Source organism: Saimiri boliviensis, chromosome X (genome assembly GCF_048565385.1).
Source record: "Saimiri boliviensis isolate mSaiBol1 chromosome X, mSaiBol1.pri, whole genome shotgun sequence".
Lineage (NCBI taxonomy): Eukaryota > Metazoa > Chordata > Mammalia > Primates > Cebidae > Saimiri > Saimiri boliviensis.
Genome location: NC_133470.1, coordinates 127,362,186 through 127,384,802, shown reverse-complemented (window position 1 = coordinate 127,384,802; position 22,617 = coordinate 127,362,186). Strand labels below are relative to the sequence as shown.

General features: G+C 37.2%; 1 protein-coding gene across 2 annotated transcripts in view; it reads left to right on the top strand.

The window, feature by feature from the left end:
* The window catches only part of TBC1D8B (TBC1 domain family member 8B), a 65,044-nt gene that overhangs the window by 37,985 nt on the left and 4,442 nt on the right, over nucleotides 1-22,617 (top strand). Inside the window, exons 12-20 of one of the 2 annotated variants that reach the window (XM_010346386.3) lie at nucleotides 355-640; nucleotides 1,879-2,008; nucleotides 2,543-2,641; nucleotides 15,847-15,915; nucleotides 16,079-16,319; nucleotides 17,079-17,144; nucleotides 18,931-19,014; nucleotides 20,009-20,065; nucleotides 21,699-21,796. In XM_010346386.3, the coding sequence (XP_010344688.1) occupies nucleotides 355-640; nucleotides 1,879-2,008; nucleotides 2,543-2,641; nucleotides 15,847-15,915; nucleotides 16,079-16,319; nucleotides 17,079-17,144; nucleotides 18,931-19,014; nucleotides 20,009-20,065; nucleotides 21,699-21,796 (1,130 nt within the window). Of the gene's footprint in view, nucleotides 1-354; nucleotides 641-1,878; nucleotides 2,009-2,542; nucleotides 2,642-15,846; nucleotides 15,916-16,078; nucleotides 16,320-17,078; nucleotides 17,145-18,930; nucleotides 19,015-19,990; nucleotides 20,066-21,698; nucleotides 21,797-22,617 lie in introns of both variants that reach the window. The other variant, XM_074392316.1, reaches the window with a different exon arrangement.

Sequence of the window (22,617 nt, the reverse complement as noted above, 5' to 3'; positions counted from 1 at the left end):
TTAGGTCATTGATTTTACTGTTTTCATTATAATTATTTGTGTATTTATCTTGAGTTGTACTAGATATTAAATTCCCTGACCATGAGACCACTTCATTAATTGGTATAGCTCTTATAATACCTAGTACAGGTCTCTGCATATAATAATGACTCAATAAATAACTCTTCAAATGAATTTGAATTGCATTTCTGAAGTACATGACACTACTAGCAGTTAAATGTATAAAATACAGAAAGAGTTCATAATTTAAGGAAGAAGAATGAGATACATCAGCATGCTAATAGAAGTGGGGAGGTGTGGAAACAAGTTCTTTTGAAAAATGTTTATTTTTAAACTTATTTTGATATTCTCTAGGTGCCTTGGTTGATCAGGCAGTCTTTGAAGAACTTATCAGGGATCACCTTCCTCAGCTGACAGAACACCTGACTGATATGACATTCTTTTCCTCAGTTTCTCTCTCATGGTTTCTCACACTTTTTATTAGTGTGCTACCTATTGAAAGTGCAGTGAATGTGGTCGACTGTTTCTTCTATGATGGAATAAAGGCTATTTTGCAACTGGGATTGGCAATACTTGACTATAATTTAGACAAACTGCTGACTTGTAAAGATGATGCTGAAGCTGTGACAGCATTAAACAGGTATTGTAAGAACCATAACATTTAAATCTGGAGGAGATTTGAGAGATTATGTTGTTCAATCCCCATATTTTACAGAGGAAACTGAGCCCTAGAAACTTCAATTTGCCTGAGGTTACAAAACTACTTGAATGAAAGAGCTATACCTAAAGTTCAGTTCTCTATCTCCAGAAAAATATAGCAAGAATTACTTTGAAGTGAGACATTAAATTATTTACACATTTACACTAATGTTGATTCAGCATGCTAGGACTTTCATATTCCCAGTTTGAGCTATAAAATGTCTATGTAGAAGTAGTTTGAGCAGGAAGAAGGTAGTTGATAATGTTAAATATCCTATGGGGGGAAGTTATTCTGCTTTCTATGTGGTTTCAGGTGTGTTGAACTTTATTTTCCTAGTAGCTTTTGTATGAATGCTATTTTATATTGGAGTATATATGTTACGTGTGTGTGTGTGTGTGTGTGTGTGTGCACATATTTGTATATGCTAAATAAATTAATATTTGAATGGGCAACTATCATAATGCCACATAAAATCCCATTATGTACAGAATAAAATACAACCATCTTACTCTGGCATCCAGAACTCTGTAGTAAGGGCTCATTGTACCTTTCTTCAGTTATTTTCCCCTATATGCCTCTACATACCCTGTATTCCACTCCTACTGAGCTATGTGGTATTTGCCAAGTACTCTCTGAGCCTGTTTACTTCAAAACCCCAAAATGATTCCTTCACCATCCCATTCCCCTCACCCACACCCTACTAATGCCCAACCATCTTCAAATTCCACTTCTTGGCCGGGTGCAGTGGCTCATGCCTGTAATCCCAGCACTTTGGGAGGCCGAGGCAGGCAGGTCACCTAAGATCAGGAATTCAAGACCAGCCTGGCCAACATGGTGAAATCCTGTCTCTACTAAAAATACAGAAATTAGCTAGGCATGGTGGCAGGCATCTATAATCCCAGCTACTCAGGAGGCCGAGGCGGGAGAATTGTTTAAACTCAGGAGGCAAAAGTTGCAGTGAGCCAAGATTGTGCCATTGCACTCCTGCCATAGTGACAGAACAAGACTCCATCTCAAAAAAAAAAAAAAAAAAAACAAGTTCCACTTCTTCGTAAGACCTTCCCTTGCCCTCTCAGCTGAAAGTAACCTCTAACTAACTAGGGAGAAATTAGATGTCATTTGTCTGCTTTAATAATGTTAGCTCCACCAATTCTTGTATTACTATCACTTTTTGATAGGTTCTTTGACAATGTCACCAATAAGGATAGTCCATTGCCTTCAAATGTTCAGCAGGGTTCAAATGTGAGTGATGAAAAAACCAGTCATTCTAGAGTGGATATTACAGATTTGATTAGAGAGTCAAATGAGGTAAGTTTTTTCATGCCATACATATATTACCTAGCATATTTAAAATGATTGAACTATGGTGTATCTCTAATGGCATATTAAGAGTATGATAATAATGCAAGTAGACATATAACTTAAAATGCAACTTAACTTTTTAAATGAGTTCTGTGAACTGTTCCCACTCCTCTGCCTCAATTTGTTTTTCATTAAATGAATAAATTTACTTGCTTTCACAAATAATGACCACTTTAAACATCTATTGTTGTATTAACAGGTGAATTATTCTCATTATTGTTATTCCCTTCTTAGAGATTAAGAATTTTACCCATGTTTTTGTACTTAGTCTATGCACATAGTAGATGGAATTCTCTCCAGTGAATATATTTAAAAACTGAAACGTGGGAGGTGAAAATTTGCAAAATCATTGAACAAGTCAGGAAATTACCTAGAAATAGAACCAAGGCCTCCAAGAACTGATTCTGATAAATCTGATTGTAAAAGAAGAAGTGGATGTTTATCATGAATGGGTATCCACTGGAGTCATATTTCTTGCAGAAATATGGTAATATTCGCTATGAAGATATACACAGTATGCGCTGTCGAAATAGGTTGTATGTGATACAGACCCTAGAGGAAACAACAAAACAGAATGTGGTAAGTATGCAACCAATGGGGAAAAAACGGTTGGAATAATTTTTTTCTTTAAGTTTCTTTAGAAGTTCTCATTCTGGGCAAATAAAATTAAAAGGAGTAAACTTTTGAGCTAGATCCTTGCCAAGGTTTAGCTTATGGTAAATTATTTTATAGAGAAAATAAATTATTTTCTTCTGGTTGAATTATGTTGCTTTCTCCAACATGGTTTGTACTATTTGACCTTCAAGACCACTGAGACAGGGTCTCGCTCTGTTGCCCAGGCTGGAGTGCAGTGGCATGATCACAGCTCACTGTAGCCTCTACCTCCTGGGCTCAAGTGATCCTTCTTTTTTTTTTTTTTTTTTTTTTTTTGAGACGACGGAGTTTCGCTCTTGTTACCCAGGCTGGAGTGCAATGGCGCGATCTCGGCTCACCGCAACCTCCGCCTCCTGGGTTTAGGCAATTCTCCTGCCTCAGCCTCCTGAGTAGCTGGGATTACAGGCACGCGCCACCATGCCCAGCTAATTTTCTGTATTTTTAGTAGAGACGGGGTTTCACCATGTTGACGAGGATGGTCTCGATCTCTCGACCTCGTGATCCACCCGCCTCGGCCTCCCAAAGTGCTGGGATTACAGGCTTGAGCCACCGCGCCCGGCCTCAAGTGATCCTTCTGCCTCAGCGTACCGAGGAGCTGGGAATACATGCACACACCACCAAGCCTGGCTAATTTTTTAATTTTTTTTGTAGAGATAGGGTCTCAGGATGTTGACTAGACTGGTTTCAAACCCATGGGCTCAAGAGATCCTCCTTGCCTAGACATTCCAAAGTGTTGGGATTACAGGCATGAGCTACCACACCTAGCCTGCAGCTCAGTGTTGAATGCTATGATGTTGGAATTTAAGCATAACATATTTGTGATGTGCTGTATCAGTAAAAACAGCTGATCTACATAGTAGTCAGTGCTACCAGTGAATATTATTATCCTTGGATACCTAAAGTAAGGTGAAAAAGGTATAAACAGTATATTTTAAATACTTGTCTTTTTAATATTTGGATGGCTCCATAAGCAGCTGTTAATATTGGTTGCCTTTGGTGAATCAGATTAATAGATTGCTATTCAGAAGGCAGAGAGTTTTACTTTGCTGTTTATATTCTTCTGTACTGTTTGAGCTTTTATCATGACCATATGTTATTTTTGTAAACCTCCTTGCTTAAAGGCCAAGGTCCTCAGTGATACAAATCTGGAAAGATTAACATTTCTGAAGATTCCAGGTTTAGATTTCAATTAAATAATTCAGTGAGGTTACTATGACATAGTTAGCATAGAGCCCTTTGTTTTAGTTTTTATATGTTAGCATTTTTAAAAATTTACTGAAGTAATACATGTTGACTGTAAATAATTTAAACATTACATAAATGTAAAAAGTAGATTTCCTGTACCAAGAGTAACCATCTTAAAATAATTTGGCATATATCCTTTCAGATCTTTTCTCTATTTGTCTGCAAACATACCTGTGTAATGGAAGGATATAGTTTTTGAAATTAGATCATACGAGTCACTTTGCTATGCAACTTTTTTTCATTCAGAAATCGATCATGGTTAGTGAATATCAGTATAGATCTACTTCACTCTTCCTAATGCATTGAATAGTGTACCATAATATGGATATGCTATAATTGAACTATTCTGCTGATGTACATTTAATATGTCTCCCTTTTTTTGCTCTTGTAAATAATACTTTATGTAAACATTCTTGTATATGTAAGAATGTTATATATACAAGATAGATATCTGGAAGTGGACGTTGCATAAAAGGGTATGCCCATTTAAAATTTGAACAGATCCCTGCCAAATTATGCTTCAAAAGATTTTACCAAATTGTAATCACACCAACAGCATGTAAGAATGCCCTTTTCCTCGCATTCTCACTAATACCAGATACTTAAAATGTTGAATTTGTTAGCCAGGCATGGTGGCACACACTTGTAGTCCCAGCTGCTTAGGAAGCTGAGAGGGGAGGATCACCTTGAACCTGGGAGTTCCAGGTTACAGTGAGCTGTAATTATGCCACTGAACTCCAGCCTGGGCAACAGAGCAAGATGTTGTCTCTAAAAGAACACAAAACAAAATCTTTAATTTGTGTCAATGCGATAGATGAAATATCACTTTTCATTTAAGGTTTCAATTCACTGATCAAATATGTTTATTAGCCTTTTTCATTTCTTCTCTTAATTGCCTACTCATAGCCTTTGCCTATTTTTCTATGAGATTGTCTTTTAAGTATTGATTTTTAGGAGCTCTTTTGACTATTAGTGTTACTAATTCTTTGTCAGCTATATTTGTGGCCTAATATTTCCCCAGTCTTATTATTTCTTTCTTTATGTTTATAATGTCTTTCAGGTTATACAAGTTAAAATTTTTTATGTAGTCTTTCTCTTTTTTCTTACATGGTGTCTGGGCTTCATATCAAACTTAGCAAGGCTTTCCTTATTTAAAATTATATAAATTATCAAATTTTTTTGTATTGGTATTTCTTTCTTAACATTCAGAACTTTAATACACCTAGAGTATATTTTTTGTTTATTATGTGAGATAGATCTCTAATATTATGTTTTTCCAACCGAAATCATTCATTTTCTAAAAACCAATTATTAAATACTCTATCCTCACAGAACTCTATTTTTTTCCTACGCTAAATTCTTACATACATACATGGGCTTTATTTTTGGACTTCCTTTTTTTGTTACTACTACAGTATCACACTGTTTCAATTACTTTAGTTTGTCTACTTTGAAATCTGGTAAGGCTTTTTAAATTCCTTTTTAATATTCATTTTAACAATCTGTCTTCTTAAATGTTCTTTAGTAAGCATTTTTAGTTTTCATCATGTAGGTCTTATACAGTTCTTAATGGGTTTATTCTACTCCTATATATTTGATGGTTTGGCTGTTAATATGAATGAGATCATTTTTCCTTTACATTGTCTAATTGTTTATTTTTATAAAAGAATTCCTAATATTAGATTTGTTATACTCTTGAAATTAGTCCTAGTAAGTCATTTATCCAAATACTCCTAAGATGTATTTAACCCTAGGCTGGGCATTGTGACTCATGCCTGTAATCCTAGCACTTTGGGAGGCCGTGGTGGATGGATCATTTCAGGCCAGGAGTTCAAGGCCAGCCTGTCTAATACAGCAAAACTCCACCTCTACAAAAAAAAAAAAAAAAAAAAAAAAAAAAAAAATCCAAAAACTAAGATGTATTTAATCCAAGATATAGGTGATGGGGAGGAAGGCAGCAAACCACACTGCCATGTATATACCTATGCAACAATCTTGCATGTTCTTCACATGTACCCCAAAACCTAAAACGCAATAAAATATATATTTAGATGTATTATTCTTTTAATCTCCTTTGGCAATTTTGCTAAATAGTTTAGCTAGGCTCTTTGCAAGTTTGTTAAAGTAATATTGGTTGAAAGCTTTTTCTTGTATTTAGGCTTATATCATAGAATGAAAATTATACATAAATCATATATTTCTATGCTCTGGAATAGGTTAGATCCCATGGGAATTATCCATTACCTGAAGGCTTGAGAAAATGAATATGTAAAGCCATCTGGGTCTGCTGTCTTTTGGTTTCCTGCCTAGGAAATCATTGATTTCTTTTTTCAGTTCTATCTGTTCAAATTTTCTTGCTCCTATGAGTTGACTCTAATTATTTATATTTTCTTATGGAATTATCTATTTTGTTTAATTTATTGTTTAACATACACACACACACACACACACACACACACACACACACACACACACATATAAATGTAAAGCTTATGGAATTCATTCAACAGATAGTTAATGGTACCTTCTATGTACTGGAAAGTTTTTTTAACTTTTAACTTTTACTTAAAGTTAAAAGTTATAAAGGTAAAAAACATTATTTGTAACTTTTATTTATTCAGAGGTTCACATGCAGGTTGTTTTGTTTTGTCTTATTTTGTTTTTGAGATTGAGTCTCACTCTGTCACCCAGGCTGGAGTGCAGTGGAGCAGTCTTGGCTCACTGCAACCTTGCCTCCTGGGTTCAAGTGATTTTCCTGCCTCAGCCTCCCAAGTAGCTGAGATTACAGGTGCCCACCGCCATGCCTGGCCTTTTTGTATTTTTAGTAGAGACAGGATTTCACCATGTTGGCCAGGCTGGTCTCAAACTCCTGTCCTCAAGTGATCCACCCACCTTGGCCTCCCAAAGTGCTGAGTTTGCAAGCGGGAGCCACCATGCCTGGCTGCCAGTTTTTTATATAGGTAAATTATGTATCACAGGTTTTCTTGTACAGATTATCTCATCATGCAGGTAATAAGAATGGTAGCCAATAGGTAGTTTTTTGATCCTCACCCTCCTTCCACCCTCCACACTCATATAGGCCCCTGTGTCTATTATTCCCCAATTTGTGTCCATGTGTAGTCAATGTTTAGCTCCCACTTATTAGTGAGAATATGCAGTATTTGGTTTTCTTTTCCTCTATTAGTTCACTTAGGATAATGGTCTCCAGCTCCATCCATGTTGTTGCAAAGAACATAATCTTGTTCTTTTGTATGGCTGCATAGTATTCCATGGTGTATACTGACCATATTTTCTTTATCCATTCGACCATTGATGGGAATCTAAGTTGATTCCATATCTTTGCTATTGTGAATAGTGCTGTGAAAAACATATGCATACATGTGTCTTTATCGTACAATAATTTATATTCCTTTAGGTATATGCTCAGTAATGGGATTTCTGAGTTGAATGGTAGTTCTCTCTTTTTTATTTTTAATTCTTAATTTTTTTTTTTTTTTTTTTTTGAGACAGAGTCTTGTTCTGTCACCCAGGCTGGAGTGCAGTGGCATGATCTCGACTCACTGCAACCTCCACCTTCAGGGTTCAAGCATTTCTCCTGCCTCAGCCTCCTGAGTAGCTGAGACTACAGGTGCACACCACCACACCCAGCTAATTTTTTGTATTTTAGTAGAGACAGAATTTCACCATGTTGCCCAAGCTGGTCGCGAACTCCTGAGCTCAGGCAGTAGTTCTATTTTAAGTTCTTTGTGATATCTTCAAACTGCTTTCCACAGTGGCTGACTTAATTTACATTTCCACCAGCAGTGTATAAGCATTCTCTTTACTTCACAAGCTCACCAGAATCTGTTGTTTTTTGACTTTTAAATAGTCACCATTCTGATTGTATGAGATGGTGTATCATTGTGATTTTGATTTTCTTTTCTCTAATGATTAGTGATGTTGAGCATTTTTTCATATGCTTGTTGGCTGCATATAGGTCTCCTTTTGAAAAGTGTCTGTTCATGTCCTTAGCCCACTTTTTTATGGAGTTGTTTGTTTTTTGGTTTTTAATTTTTTTAAGTTCCTTTTGGATTCTGGATATTAGACCTTTGTCAAAAGCACAATTTGCAAATATTTTCTACCATTCTGTAGGTTGTCTGCTTACTCTGTTGATAGTTTCTTTTGCTGTGCAGAATCTCCTTAATTAGTCCTATTTGTCAAATTTCATTTTTGTTGCAATTGCTTTTGGCATCTTTGTCATGGAATCTTTGCCACTGACTGTGTCTAGAATGGTATTGCATAAGTTTTCTTCAAAGCTTTTCGTAGTTGTAGGTTTTATGCTCAAGTCTTTAATTCATCTTGAGTTGATGTTTGTATATGGTGAAAGGTAGGGGTCTAGTTTTAATCTCCTACATATGGTTACCTAGTTATCCCAGCACCATTTATTGAATAAGGTGTCCTTTCCCCGTTGCTTGTTATTGTTGACTTTGTTAAAGATCAGATGGTTGTAGGTGTGCAGCTTTATTTCTGGGCACTCCATTCTGTTCCATTAGACTGTGTGTTTTTGTACTTAAACCTTCCTGGTTTGGTTACTGTAGACTTGTAGTATAGTTTGAAGGTGAGGAATGGGATGCCTCTAGCTTTGTTAATTTTGCTTAGGATTGCTTTGGCTATTCGATCTCTTTTCTGGTTCCATGGGAATTTTTTAGAATATATTTTTTTTCTAATTATGTGAAGAATGTCATTGGTAGTTTGATAGGAGTAGCACGGAATCTGTGAATTGCTTTGGTTGGTATGGCCTTTTAAACAATATTGATTCTTCCTATCCATGAGCATGGGATGTTTTTCATTTGCTTATGTCACCTCTGATTTCTTTAAGCAGTGTATGTAATTCCCATTGTAGAAATCTTTTACCTCCCTAGTTAGCTGTATTCCTAGGTATTTTATTCTTTTTTTGGCTATTGTGAGCAGGATTGAGTTCTTAATTTGTCTCTCAGCTAGGACGTTGTTGATACATAGAAGTGTCACTGATTTTTGTAGATCTATTTTGTGTTTTGAAACTTTGCCAAAGTTGTTAACTAAATCTAGCAGCTTTTGGGCTGAAACTATGGGGTTTTCTACATATAGAATCATATCATCTGCAAATAGAAATAATTTGACTTCCTCTGTTCCTATTTTGATGCCTTTTATTTCTTTCTCTTGCCTGATTGCTCTGGCTAGGACTTTCAGTACTATGTAGAATCAGAGTGGTGAGTATGGGCATCCTTGTCTTCTGGTTCTCAAGGGGAATGCTTCCAGCATTTACCCATTCAGTATGATTTTGATTGTGGATTTGTCATAGATGGCTCTTATTATTTTGAGATATAGTTCTTCAATGCCTAGTTTGTTGAGGCTTTTTAACATGAAGGGGTGTTAAATCTTATTGAAAGCTTTTTCTGCATCTATTGAGATGATCATGCGCTTTTTTGTTTTTAGCTCTGTTTTTGTGATGAATCACATTAATCAATTTGTGTATGTTGAACCAACCTTGTATCCCATGGATAAAGCCTACTTGATTGTGGTGGGTTAGCGTTTTGATGTGCTGCTAGATTTGGTTTGCTAGTAGTTTGTTGAGGATTTTTGCATCTGTTCTCCTCAAGGATACTGGCCTGAAGTTTTCTCTTTTTTGTTGTGTCTCTGCCAGGTATTGGTAGCAGAATGACACTGGCCTCATAGAATATGTTAAGGAGGAGTCCTTTCTCCTCAATTTTTTGGGATCGTTTCAGTAGGAATGGTACCAGGTCTTCTTTATATATCTGGTAGAATTTGGCTGTGAATCTATTTTGTCCTGGACTTTTTCTGGTTAGTGTGGGGTTTTTTACTGATTCAATTTTAGAACTTGTTATTGGTCTGTTCAGGGTTTCAACTTCTTCCTGGTTCAATCTTGGCAGTTATGTTTCCAGTAATCTATCACTTCTTTTAGGTTTTCTAGTTTGTGTGCATAGAGGTGTTCTTAGTAGTCTCTGAGGGTTTTATTTGTACTTCTTTGGGGTCCGTGGTAATTTCTCCTTTGTCATTTTTGATTGTGTCTATTTGGATTGTCTCTTTTTTCTTTATTAGTCTAGCTAGTGGTGTATCAATCTTATTTATTATTTTAAGTAGCCAACTCATAGATTCATTGATCTTTTGCATGGATTTTCATGTTTTGATTTCACTCAGATCAGCTCTGATTTTGGTAATTGCTTATCTTCTGCTAGCTTTGGGGTTGGTTTGTTACTGTTTTCCTAGTTCCTCTAGGTGTGATGTTAGGTTGATTTGAGAATTTTCTAACTTTCTAATGGGCATTTAGTGCTATAAACTTCCATCTTAACACTGCTTTAACTGTGTACCAGAGATTCTGATATGTTGTATCTTTATTCTCATTGCTTTCGAATAGTTTGATTTCTTCCTTAGTTTCATTGTTTAGCCAAAAGTCATTCAGGAGCAGATTGTTTAATTTTTATGTGATTAATATGGTTTTGAGCAATCTCCTTAGTATTTATTTTCATTTTTATTATGCTATGGTCTAAGAGTATAGTTGATATGATTTGGAGTTTTTTGAATTTGCTGAGGATTGTTTTATGTCTGATTGTGTGGTTAATTTTAGAGTATGTGCTATAGGCAGACGAGAAGAATATATTCTGTTGTTCTACAGGGGGAAGAGGGGAAGTTCCGTAGATGTCTGTTAGGTCCATTTGGTCAAGTGTTGAGTTCAGGTCCCAAATATCTTTTTTAGTTTTCTACCTTGATGATATGTCTAATACTGTCAGTGGAGTGTTGAAGTCCCCAACTATAATTACATATTTATATAAGTCTCTTTATAGGCCTTTAAGAACTTGTTTCATGAATCTGAGTGCTCATGTGTTGACTGCATTTATATTTAAGGTAGTTGTCTTCTTGTTGACGTGAACCCTTTTTGAATTCCCCTTTTTGTTTTGTTGTTGTTGTTGTTGTTGTTGTTGGTTTAAAGTCTGTTTTGTCTGAAATCAGAATAACAACACCTGCTTTTTTCTGTTTTCCATTTGCTTGATAGATTCTTCCTCTTCCTTTTACTTTGAGCCTTTGAATGTCATTGTATGTGAGATGGGTCTCTTAAAGACATCATACAGTTGCATCTCGATTTCTTATCCAACTTGCCACTGTGCCTTTTAATTGGGGCATTCTGTTTACATTCTGCTTAGCCTGTTTACATCCAAAGTTAATATTCATGTGTGGATTTGATCCTGTCATTGTGTTGTTAGCTGATTATTACACAAAATTGATTGTGTAGTTGCTGAATTGTGTCAATAGTCTATGTACTTAAGTGTGTTTTTATAGTAGCTGGTAATGGCTTTCCTTTCCATATTTAGCACTCCTTTCAAGATCTCTTGTAAGACAGATCTAACGAACATGAATTTCCTTAGCACTTGCTTGTCTGAGAAGGATCTTATTTCTTCTTTGCTTATGAAGCTTAGTTCGGCTGAATATGAAATTCTCGGCTGGAGTTCCTTTTGTTTTTTGTTTGTTTTTGTTTGTTTTGTTTTGTTCTGTTCTGTTTTGACAGAGTCTTGCTCTGACACCCAGGCTGGAGTGCAGTGGCATGATCACGGGTCACTGCAACCTCTGCCTCCCAAGTTCAAGCGATTCTCCTGCCTCAGCCTCCTGAATAGCTAGGACTACAGGCACGGACCACCATGCCCAGCAAATTTTTATATTTTTAGTAGAGATAGTGTTTCACCCTGTTGGTCAGGCTAGTCTCAGACTCCTGACCTCATGATCCACTTGCCTCAGCCTCCCAAAGTGCTGGGATTACAGGTGTGAGCCACCACACCCAGCAGAGTTTCTTTTCTTTAAGAAAGCTGAATATAGGCCTTCTATCTTTTTTGGCTTGTAGCATTTCTACTGAACACTACACAGGTAGCCTAATGAGATTTCCTTTGTAGGTGATCTGCTCCTTCTCTCTAGCTACCTTTAATACTTTTTCTTTCATATTGACCTTGGAGAATCTGATAACTGTGTCTTGGGGATGATCATCTTATATAGTACGTTTCAGGGGTTCTCTGCATTTCCAGAATTTGAATGTTGGCGTATCTAGCAAAGTTGGGAAATTTTTCATTTATTTTTATCTAAGTTAATTCAGAGAACCAGTCTTTGAGTTCTGAGATTCTTTTCTGAGCTTTGTCTATTCTGCTGTTAATGCTTCTAATAGTATTATGAAATTCTTGTAGTAAGTTTTTCAGCTCTATCAGATCAGCTTGGTTCTTTCTTAAAAATGGCCATTTTGTCTTTCACCTCCTGTATCATTTTATCATATTCCCTAAATTCCTTGGATTGGATTTCGACTTTCTCCTGAATCTCAATGATCTTCATTTTTATGTATATTCTGAATTCTATGTCTGTCATTTCAGCCATTTCAGGTTAAGAACCATTGCTAGGGAACTAGTGCAGTTGTTTGAAGGTAAGAAGACCCTCTGGTTTTACCAGTTGCCAGAGTTCTTATGCTAATTCTTTCCTATCTGTGTGAGCTGATGCCCCTTTAATCTCTGAAGTTGTTTTCCTTCGGATGGGTTTTTTTGCTTTTATCTTCTTTGATGCCCTTGGGGGTTTGATTGTAGTATAAGATGGGTTCAGTTGACTGGCTTTGATTTTGAAGATTTCAGGTGGCCAAGGCTCACCTGAGCTTTCCTGGGATGAGTTCGGTAACTCTAGGGGGCTGGTACCAGACCCCCAGCTTTGTTCTCTGGGCCCTCAGGGCTAGGAACCTGCTCTGCCAGAGAGGCCAGGGTATTTCCAGTTCACTGGCCTCAACACTCCAACGGAGGTGCCAGCAAAAACTTTGTTGGGGTGGTGGCAGTGGAGTCCATGCTTGCTCGTGCATACCAGCATCTATGGCAGCATTGCAGCATACACATGCATTGGCTCAGGCTGGGCGCTGGTAGGAGCCTTTGCCTTAGTTTTCACAGGCGGTGTATAGTGGCAGAATATTTTAGTGGTATGTTTGGGCTGCGATCCAATAGGTGGTGCTTAAGAGTGTTCGCCAGCAGATAGCTTCTTGCTCTGCTGCATGGCTCTGGGGTAGTATTCTGTGATTGGGGGCAGGGAGATGGCCTACTCACCTAGTCTTCTCCTAGACCTTGGAGGAACCCCCTCCAATTACTGGCTTCATGCCAGCATTTCTTTGGTTGGATGCTGTGGTTCACAGGGCTCCCTCAGGTAGAAGCTGTGGTTGACAAACAGGTCCTATTCTTGCCAGGCCAGCCCTGCAGAGGGAGACACACACCACCCCTCTATCAACCTGCGAACCTGGGTGTCTCACCTCTCAGTGGTGCTTGAGCGCCACCTAAGCCAGCAAGTCTTGCCCAGCTAAGAGCTGCGGGAGTGGGTAGTGTTACCTAATCTGCTGTCCAAGTACATCCTGGGGGTACTCAGGGTTGCAACTGCCAGCAGAATTTAGGCAGAAGCTGGACCACTGGGCTGGAAGCTCTAACAGGCGTTGCCCACCTGGCTACCAGTGGTGGACCTGGATGGGGTCACCTGTCCTGCCTGTGGGTGTTTCTGGGGACAACAGGATGTTGCATCCACTGGCTGAGTTCAGGCAGAAGCAAGACATCTGGGCTGGAAGCTCTAGCAGGCATTGCCTGTCTGGCTACCAGTGGCAGGAGTGGGTGGGGTCAGCCACCCTGCCATCTAGGTGTTTCTTGGGACAATAGGAGGCTGCAGCCTCTGGCTGATTTCAGGCAGAAGCAGGAATGCTGGCATGGAAGCTGGCACTAAGCCTTGTCTGGTGAGGAAGCTGGAGCAATCTTACTGCTCCAGGCACCATTACTGTGGCCGTTATTGGGGCTGTGGCACTGGTGTTGGTCTGTTCCAGGGTCCGAGGCTTGTAGAGGTCCCCTCGAACTTAGGAGTTACCTTCACAAAACGTCTGGGTGTCTCTCTGCCTCAGTTTAGAGGTGAGGTGGGAGGGTGGGAGTGGTGGGTAGGGGGTTAAGGTAGGGGAATTCTCCCATTCCCAGCCTTACACAGACACCCGTGGAGAGTGTGAATCACCCTCTCCCATGTTGGGGAGCTTCTCTTAATTCCACACTGATGCCAGATAGGCTGCTACCCAGCTTCACTCCTCTCTGCTCTGTGTCCCCTTGCTGCTTTGATAGTTACCAGCAGTAACCATCAGTGTAAGATTTATTGCTGAGTTTAAAATGAGGAAACTGAGGCCAATATAAGAAAATGAAAATAGGAAGGCTCCCGGGCGAGGTTCCATGGTCCTGGGAAAGGGGCCAGGGAAGCCGCACCAACTTCCTGGGGCGTGGGGTTTTTATGGCTAGGAGGAATGAGTAACAGCTGGGTGCTCTGATTGACTCCAGGGGAGCGGGATTGAGACGGGGTGGGCCACTATTGGTTGGCAGGTTGTTGGGTGGGTTTTCCGGTGGGAGAGCCTGCCAGGAGTCTTGCATCATCTGGAGCCTTCCAGGGGAGCCATGCAGCAGAGCTAGGTTCCAAGTGCAGAGCCTGATGCCGGGTACAGAGGTGGGTGTGTCCAACCTCCCAGCGAGGCAACCTGCCTTACAATCAGCTTTTAGGGTCAGTATTTACTACTCCCTTTGTTTCCCCTCCCTAAGAGCACCACCCATGATCTGCTTCTAGTTTGCCATTTTGCTGGACATTTTTTTTTTTTCTTTTTTTGAGACAGATTCTTGCTCTGTCTTCCAGGCTGGAGTACTGTAACATGATCTCAGCTCACTGCAACCTCTGCCTCCCAGGTTCAAGCGATTCTTGTGTCTCAGTCTCCTGAGTAGATGGGATTACAGGCGTACGCCACCACACCTGGTTAATTTTTTTTTTTTTTTTTTTTTTTGAGACAGAGTTTCGCTCTTGTTACCCAGGCTGGAGTGGTGCAATGGCGCGATCTCGGCTCACCGCAACCTCCGCCTCCTGGGTTCAGGCAATTCTACTGCCTCAGCCTCCTGAGTAGCTGTGATTACAGGCATGCGCCACCATGCCCAGCTAATGTTTTGTATTTTTAGTAGAGACAGGGCTTCAACATGTTGGCCAGGCTGGTCTTGAACTCCTGGCCTCAAGTGATCTGCCTGCCTCGGCCTCCCAAGTGCTGGGATTACAGGTGTGAGCCACCATGCCCCTGCTGGGCACTTTAAATGTTCTCTGTATCTGTGCTTATATTATCCACTTCTCAATGATAGTCATTTGTGATTTCTTTCATCTCATTTGCCAGAAATTTGGCTATTTCATTGATTTTTTTCCTTTAACTGACTCTTAATTTTATTTAATGAGTCTACTGGTTGTTTTTTTTATTTTATTTTACCTATTTCATCAATTCGAGCTTTTTCTTTACCTTTGCTTTTATATTTCTTAGATACTATAATCATTGTACCATTGGTGCTTATTCTTCATGGAATAGGATAAAATTACATATTTTCTAAGCTTATTACTTCTTGGATTATGGTTTGTTGGTTTGCTTGTTTGTTTTTTGCATAGAGAGGGAATGTACATCTCCCTATGCCTTTGAAGTATTTAATGGCAACATCACATGATGACTTGATATGCTGCTTATGTGGCAAGAGAGGAATATATGGAATAAGACTTAGAATACTGTTACTTATATTTATAGACATTAAGTGGCTGTCCTTTTGCAGTGATTTCTGAGTATGAAGAGATGAATATCAAAGTACATATTTGAGTGGAATTGAACTGTAGTCAACTACTACTTTTTAAACAGATAAAATAGATAATATTAATAACTTCATAATATAATAATAACTTTATTATTCATTTAAGAAGTTAAAATACAAATATTTTCTTCTAGCAGAGAGAGACTCTAAGTAAATTTAAAGAGAATTTCTGTACTGCAATGTTAAATTCTGTGTTCTAAATTGCTTTTAATCTTTTTAAAGTTGCGTGTTGTATCACAAGATGTGAATTTGAGTCTTCATGAATTGGATGAACTTTATGTCATCTTTAAGGTATTGTTGTTCTTCTTTAAATGAAAAGTAATGCTTTTTTTAGCAGAACTGTATCACAGCCATTCTGAATATTTTAATCTTTATTTTAGTAGACATGTTTTTTAAAATCTTCCAAAATTACTTTTTCTAATTGGCAACCCTCCTTTTTATTTATGTTTAATAGAAAGAACTGTTTTTATCTTGTTATTGGCGTTTGGGTTGTCCAGTATTGAAGCATCATGACCCCAGTCTGCCATATTTGGAACAGTATCAAATTGACTGCCAGCAGTTCAGAGCGTTGTATCATTTGTTGAGTCCCTGGGCTCATTCTGCAAATAGAGACTCACTAGCTTTATGGACATTCAGATTGCTGGATGAAAACTCTGATTGCCTTATAAACTTCAAAGAATTCTCTTCTGCAATGGGTAAGATGACATCCAATATTTTTTTAAGCAAAACACAAAGGTGCTCCTATAAATACTTAGTACTGGCTATTATTGCCAATTTAGTCAGATTATATCACCATGGGTTACAGTGTGTTCAGCTTTAGTAATAAATGGACCCTTTTCTGTATTTGTTGCTAAATCTATGTATTTTGATATTATTTTCCCCAACCCTTTCAGAAAAGCAAGCTGTTAGATGTGAGTGTTTTAGGGGTTAACATAAGGAAGAGAATGACCCAATTTTCCCACACTGAGATGCTTGGGTACTACAGAAGGACTTCCCTTCTCCATAAAAATTCAACCATAGAACCTAGAAGAGTGATAGAGAAATACCCAACAAACATGTTGTACCTACAGTCAAGATGTTGTAGCTGTAAATATTGTTCCTTTGCTTTTCCAGATATCCCAGCATGCTTTCTTGTCAGGAATTGTCCCTTGAAGAACAGTTCTCTCCTTAAACGAGGCATAGTCCTCTTTCAAAAGAAATGAGAAATCTGAGGTTGGGGAAAAGGAGCTAGGCACGACAGGATTTTGCATATTTGATAAAGAATATTTTGCTTATATACTTATACACTTGAAGGAGAGAATCTGACTGACTAGATGGTTTTTTAATTGTTAGCTTAAGTAACAGGTTTCCAAATCCTAATTCTTGACTAATATCTGTATCTTAATTAATCTTTGTTGCTGAAATTGAATGTTCTGTGGATACATGATGATTTATGATTACATTTTATTGAACAGACATAATGTACAATGGAAGTTTTACTGAGAAGATTAAGCTGCTTTTTAAGATGCATATTCCTCCAGGTAAGAGTTTACCAGTCTTTAATGATGCACAGCAGGAATTTATTCCATTTTAACAGGTATAATTACAGAATTTTTTAAACAACTAGCCTAATTTTCACCATGACATAAGGTCATTGCTTCATTGTGGCCCTCAAATTATATTATGACTACTTTTGCTGATACAGATACAGTGATCTTCTATGGAAGAGATTCTGTGTAACACATGGGCCCACAAGTTTCCTTCCTGTTAGTAGTCATTTTAATGAAAAATAGTTTGTATATAAGAATTACAATCATTGGATTGTTGGTATAATGTTGAATTGTTGTTATTGTCATTAGAGTAGAAATTAACTTTGGACAAACTGCCAAACTTGCAAAATACTGCAAATTATTTTGAAAAATGGGACCAGGCAGCAGGGATATTAAGTATTTTTAAAAGGAAGCAAAATAAAAGCTATCATTTGGTGAGCACTTGCTCTGTCAAGACATTTACTTTACATGCATTTTTTAAATTTAATTCTCACAATATACCTGATAGGTGATATTATCCTTCCAATTTTGACAATAAGGAAATTGAGAGCTGGAAAGATTAGATTATTTGCCAAAGATCACATAACTGGCAAATTGCATAGCAAACTGAGGTCTGACTCCAAAGCTCACATTTCTTTATATTCTTCTGTACTACCTCAAAATTACCACACCATTCAGTTTACTTGTTTTGCCCACTGACCTGAAGAGGATACCATACCAAGGCCTGATCCCTACTTTGTGAAAACAGTCTTAGGCTTTAAACTGAAGGAGCATTGCCAAAAGTACCTTTTAGCCAAGATTGAGAAATTCACAAAAACAGACAGCACCTCATTATTTGTTTAAAGCTACACCTGGGATCCCTTTTCAGCTCTTCTCAGGATAGTCAGGAAACATTCTTTACTAGACTAACAAGCTAAAGACCATCTTTAACCTTCACACTCAAATCACAAACAGCATTAAAAGCAGAAGACAAACCACCTAAAAATTTAATTATAAAAGGAGACTACATTGTTGGCCAGCCACAGTGGCTCACACCTGTAATCCCAGCACTCTGGGAGGCAGAGGCGGGTGAATCACGAGGTCAAGAGATTGAGATCATTCTGGCCAACATGATGAAATCCCATTTCTACTAAAAATACAAAAATTAGCTGGGTGTGGTGGTGTGCACCTGTAGTCCCAGCTACTTGTGAGGCTGAGGCAGGAGATTCGCTTGAACCAGGGAGGTGGAGTTTGTAGTGAGCCGAGATCACCCTAGTGCACTCCAGCCTAGCAACAGAGCAAGACTCCATCTCAAATAAAAGGAGTTTACATTGGCAAATCAAGCTAGTGTTAGAATGTTTAACATTGTCATCAACTATGCTTTTTATATAGGGATCAAAAATAGGAAAAACATTATGTACCTGTTAAAGCACAGGTAAGAAGTAAAGCAAAGCACTCAACTTCCTGTTTTCCTTACTATTGAGGATGTTTTTTAAATGGCTGAGATCACATTTTCAGAGATTTCTAAATGCCAGATTTTAAAACTTTTGACTTGTAATAGCTCTTGGAAAACGATTAAAAAAACAAGTAGGAAAAATAATAGAACTCAAAATGATGAAGAACTTCTTGTTATTTACTATACAATAGAGTAGAACCACTTCTACATTTCTTCACTTACATCTTTGTCATACAGAAACTCTTTTAACACCCTGTTGCCAGATTTACCTGACCCATTATGAATCTCATCTCTGCCCCTAATGGTTAATAAATGTAATTTGGGTTATTTATATGTTTTCAGCTTATACTGAAGTGAAATCTAAGGATGCTTCAAAAGGAGATGAACTTTCCAAGGAAGAATTACTTTATTTCAGTCAGCTCCATGGTAAATACCTGTGTAAAATTTTATCTGTTTTGACGATTAGTCACCCATAGATATCTTCCTGCTTAGATATTCTTTACCCAGCTAAAATTGGGCTTCATTTTACCTTATACGTCTTTTGTATCACCACAGCAATTAGCATAGTCCATAAATGTTTGACCAATTAACCAAATTGCATTTTGGGGCTTTGATTTGTGGAATTTCTTGCTTATTGAAGACTCATAGTATTTTGTTTCTATTTATGTTGCAGAAATTTCTAAAATGTATTAGACTATTTTCATGCCTTTATAAAATACCATAGAATCTTTGATGATTAAAGGTCATAGCTATTTTTCAAACAATGAGTACTTATTATAAATTACTGTAGGTGTAGGAGACAGGGATGGGTATGTCTCCAAGATATAATTTAAAGTGATATGAGTTTGTTTTTGTGTCCTTTAGTTTATTTTCATAAATATTAAATGTCTTATAGAGGGAAGACCCCTGATTAATGTATTTTTGTGGTTATCATATGTTAAAGTGTTTGAACATTAAGTTTGAAGGGACCTTACAAATCATCTCATCAAGTCATTTCATTTTATAGATAAAGGCACTAAGGCCCAGAGAGAAGTGACTTGTACAAGGTTTCACAATGAGTTATTGCCACATTCAGGGCTTCGTAGCACACTCTTCTGATGTCCAGTATGTGGCTTTTTTCCCCTGATAATAAAAGTAATACAATTTTATTTGAAGAAAGTCACAAAGGAGAAAATACCACCCAAAAATAAATACTTAATATTTGATATACTTCCTTATAGGATTTTTTAAAATATGGATTTTCCCCCAGTGTTGTTTTTAACTGTGAAAGTTTTGGAATACTTTTTCTTCTAATGATAGGAGGTCAAGTCAGCTAAAATTTGTTTGCAGAATTGCTTATAAGTCTTTATGAAACATTATTTTACTTTCAAAGAGTATTTGTTAAACGTCTTACAGAATGCAGTTATGTCTTCTCTTCTAGTTTCCAAGCCTGCAAATGAGAAGGAAGCAGAATCAGCAAAACACAGTCCTGAAAAAGGTACTGTGATCTAGGAGTTATCATTTATTTAGTTATTGTTTATGTAAATAAGGATAGCTACTAAGGAGGAAAAGATGAATTCCTTTTAAAGCCTATTGATACCTCAGAAATTATAGAAAATGTGATAGTAAATGACCCATATTCATTTAATTTTGTTATTTTAAAAGTTTTATTTTTAATTACAAAAGTAATATATAATTCTTGGAAAAGAAATTCAGACAGTACTTAAGTCCTTTTGCCTTCACTCAACCCTACCCCAAAATATTTCTGTCTATATTTTTTTTCAGATCTATTTCTATGTATACACAAATGTATGCAGACATCTATCTCTCTTTTAAAAAAATCCATAAGTACTGTTGTACAATTTTTTTGGAATTTGCAATATATTGTGGACATATTTCCATGTCAGTACATTTGGATCTACCCTATTATTTTTAATAGATGCAGAGTATTTCATTGTTTGGTTGTACCACAATTTATCTCAATAACTAGACCAATATTGATGGACATGTATGTTGTTTCAAATTATTTCTATTGCAAAGTATGCTACAACAAACATTTTTTTACTTATGCTTTAGGATAATTTTAAAATATTTCTTTAATATACGATAAACTCATAGAAGTATGGCAATGCTGGAACAAATAGTATGCACATTTAATATTTTGATACAGGATGTCAAATTGCTCTCCAAAAGCTCATCATTGTTTTAATGTTTTTGAACAATATTTAGTTAAAAATAATCAATTGCTCCAAGTCTCTTTAAATGTAGTAGCTTCCCCAATATTTCCATCCAATTTTCAAGGAATCTGAAATAATTATTTATTTAAATAGTCACATTACTATTATCTTGATTAAACTCTTTGAATGAATTAGTAGTGTTTTGAATTTTTGAAAAAGACCCGCTCCAGACCCTTTGTGTTGTTGTTGTTGTTGTTCTTGTTGTTGTTGTTTTTGGGGTTTTTTTGAGATGGAGTCTTGCTCTGTCACCCAAGCTGGAGTGCAGTGGCATGATCTCGGCTCACTGCAACCTTTGCCTCCTGGGTTCAAGCCATTCTCCTGTGCAGCCTTCCGAGTACCTGGGACTACAGGCGCCCTCCACCACGCCCGGCTAATTTTTGCATTTTTAGTAGAGATAGGGTTTCACCATGTTGGCCAGGCTGATCTTGAACCCCTGACCTCAGGTGATCTGCCCGCCTTGGCCTCCCACAATGCTGGGATTACAGGCGTGAGCCACCACGCCTAGGTCACTTTGGTACAATATATGCATGTTAAGAACATAATATAGAAGCTGTTTTAAACTTAGTAGTATACATGAGAATGACTACATAAAATTTGCTTTATTAAGTCAGGGTGTATTGTTTTAATCTAAAGATGTCCCTTCTCCCTTTCTTGCCACATCTTCCCTAGTCCCCAAGTCTTCCCAAAGTAAAAGTTTTAGTCTAAACAGAAATGGAAAAAGTATTCTGAGAGCCAGTGGGTGAAAAGAAAGGTAATTTCAGATCATTTCCTGGATTAAAAAAGATGGAATCTTATATCTCAGTGAAATACCTTTTAATCATAATTATTATTTTTGAAATTTGGAAAAGTATAGTGGTCTGTTCCTTATGAAATGGTTTTACTCCCTTTCTTCAGGCAAAGGGAAAATTGATATTCAAGCATATCTAAGTCAATGGCAAGATGAGCTTTTCAAAAAAGAAGAAAACATTAAGGATTTACCAAGAATGAATCAGGTATAACATTTTCAAAAATAAAATTCTAAGTTCTTGCTTTTTTGTATGAATTTGGGTATAACCTCTGAAACAGCTAACATGCTGTTCCCAGAATAGTTAAATAATCTAGGTGTTATCTAAGTTTCAGACGAGCATGGAAGAGTGGGAAGACATTTTTATATGATTTTTTTAACACTTAAATGCATCTAGTGTCTCAGAGAATTCCTCTCCTGTGACATGTACCTATAGAAAAAAAAATGTATATGTAATATATTTCTAACTTTATTGGAAATGTTCATTTATTCAGTAAACATTTTTTTACTGCCTACCAGATACCAAACCCAATGCTAGATACTGGGAATGAGAATTTACTGAGATGGGTCACACCGTGGTTCCTAATGATCTTATATCTGAACACAATTTTAAGTTCATCTCTTTCTTATACACTGCCTAATTAAAATATCTTCTTCTTTTTTTAATTAAAATCTGGTTAGCACAGATACTGAGGATCCTGAGAACTTTACCAAAATGAAAACTGTCAAATAACTTTGTGTTTTTCAGTGGACTGTATCATTTGACAATTGAATAAGTACTTTTTAAAATGAGTCAGTATAATATATTTATTCTAGAATGACTATAAATGAACAATACTATTGTTTAGGAAAAAACTCTCTCAAACTGCCTTTTTTCCTCTGCTTTCACACCACAACAATAACAATCATCTACATAGAAGAAAACATCTGTGACCAAATGTTGGGGGGTTTTCCCCACCACTGAGCAGCAGACACCAGCTGAGTGTCCTGCAATTCAATTCCAACACTACCTACCTAGAAATAGTGTGA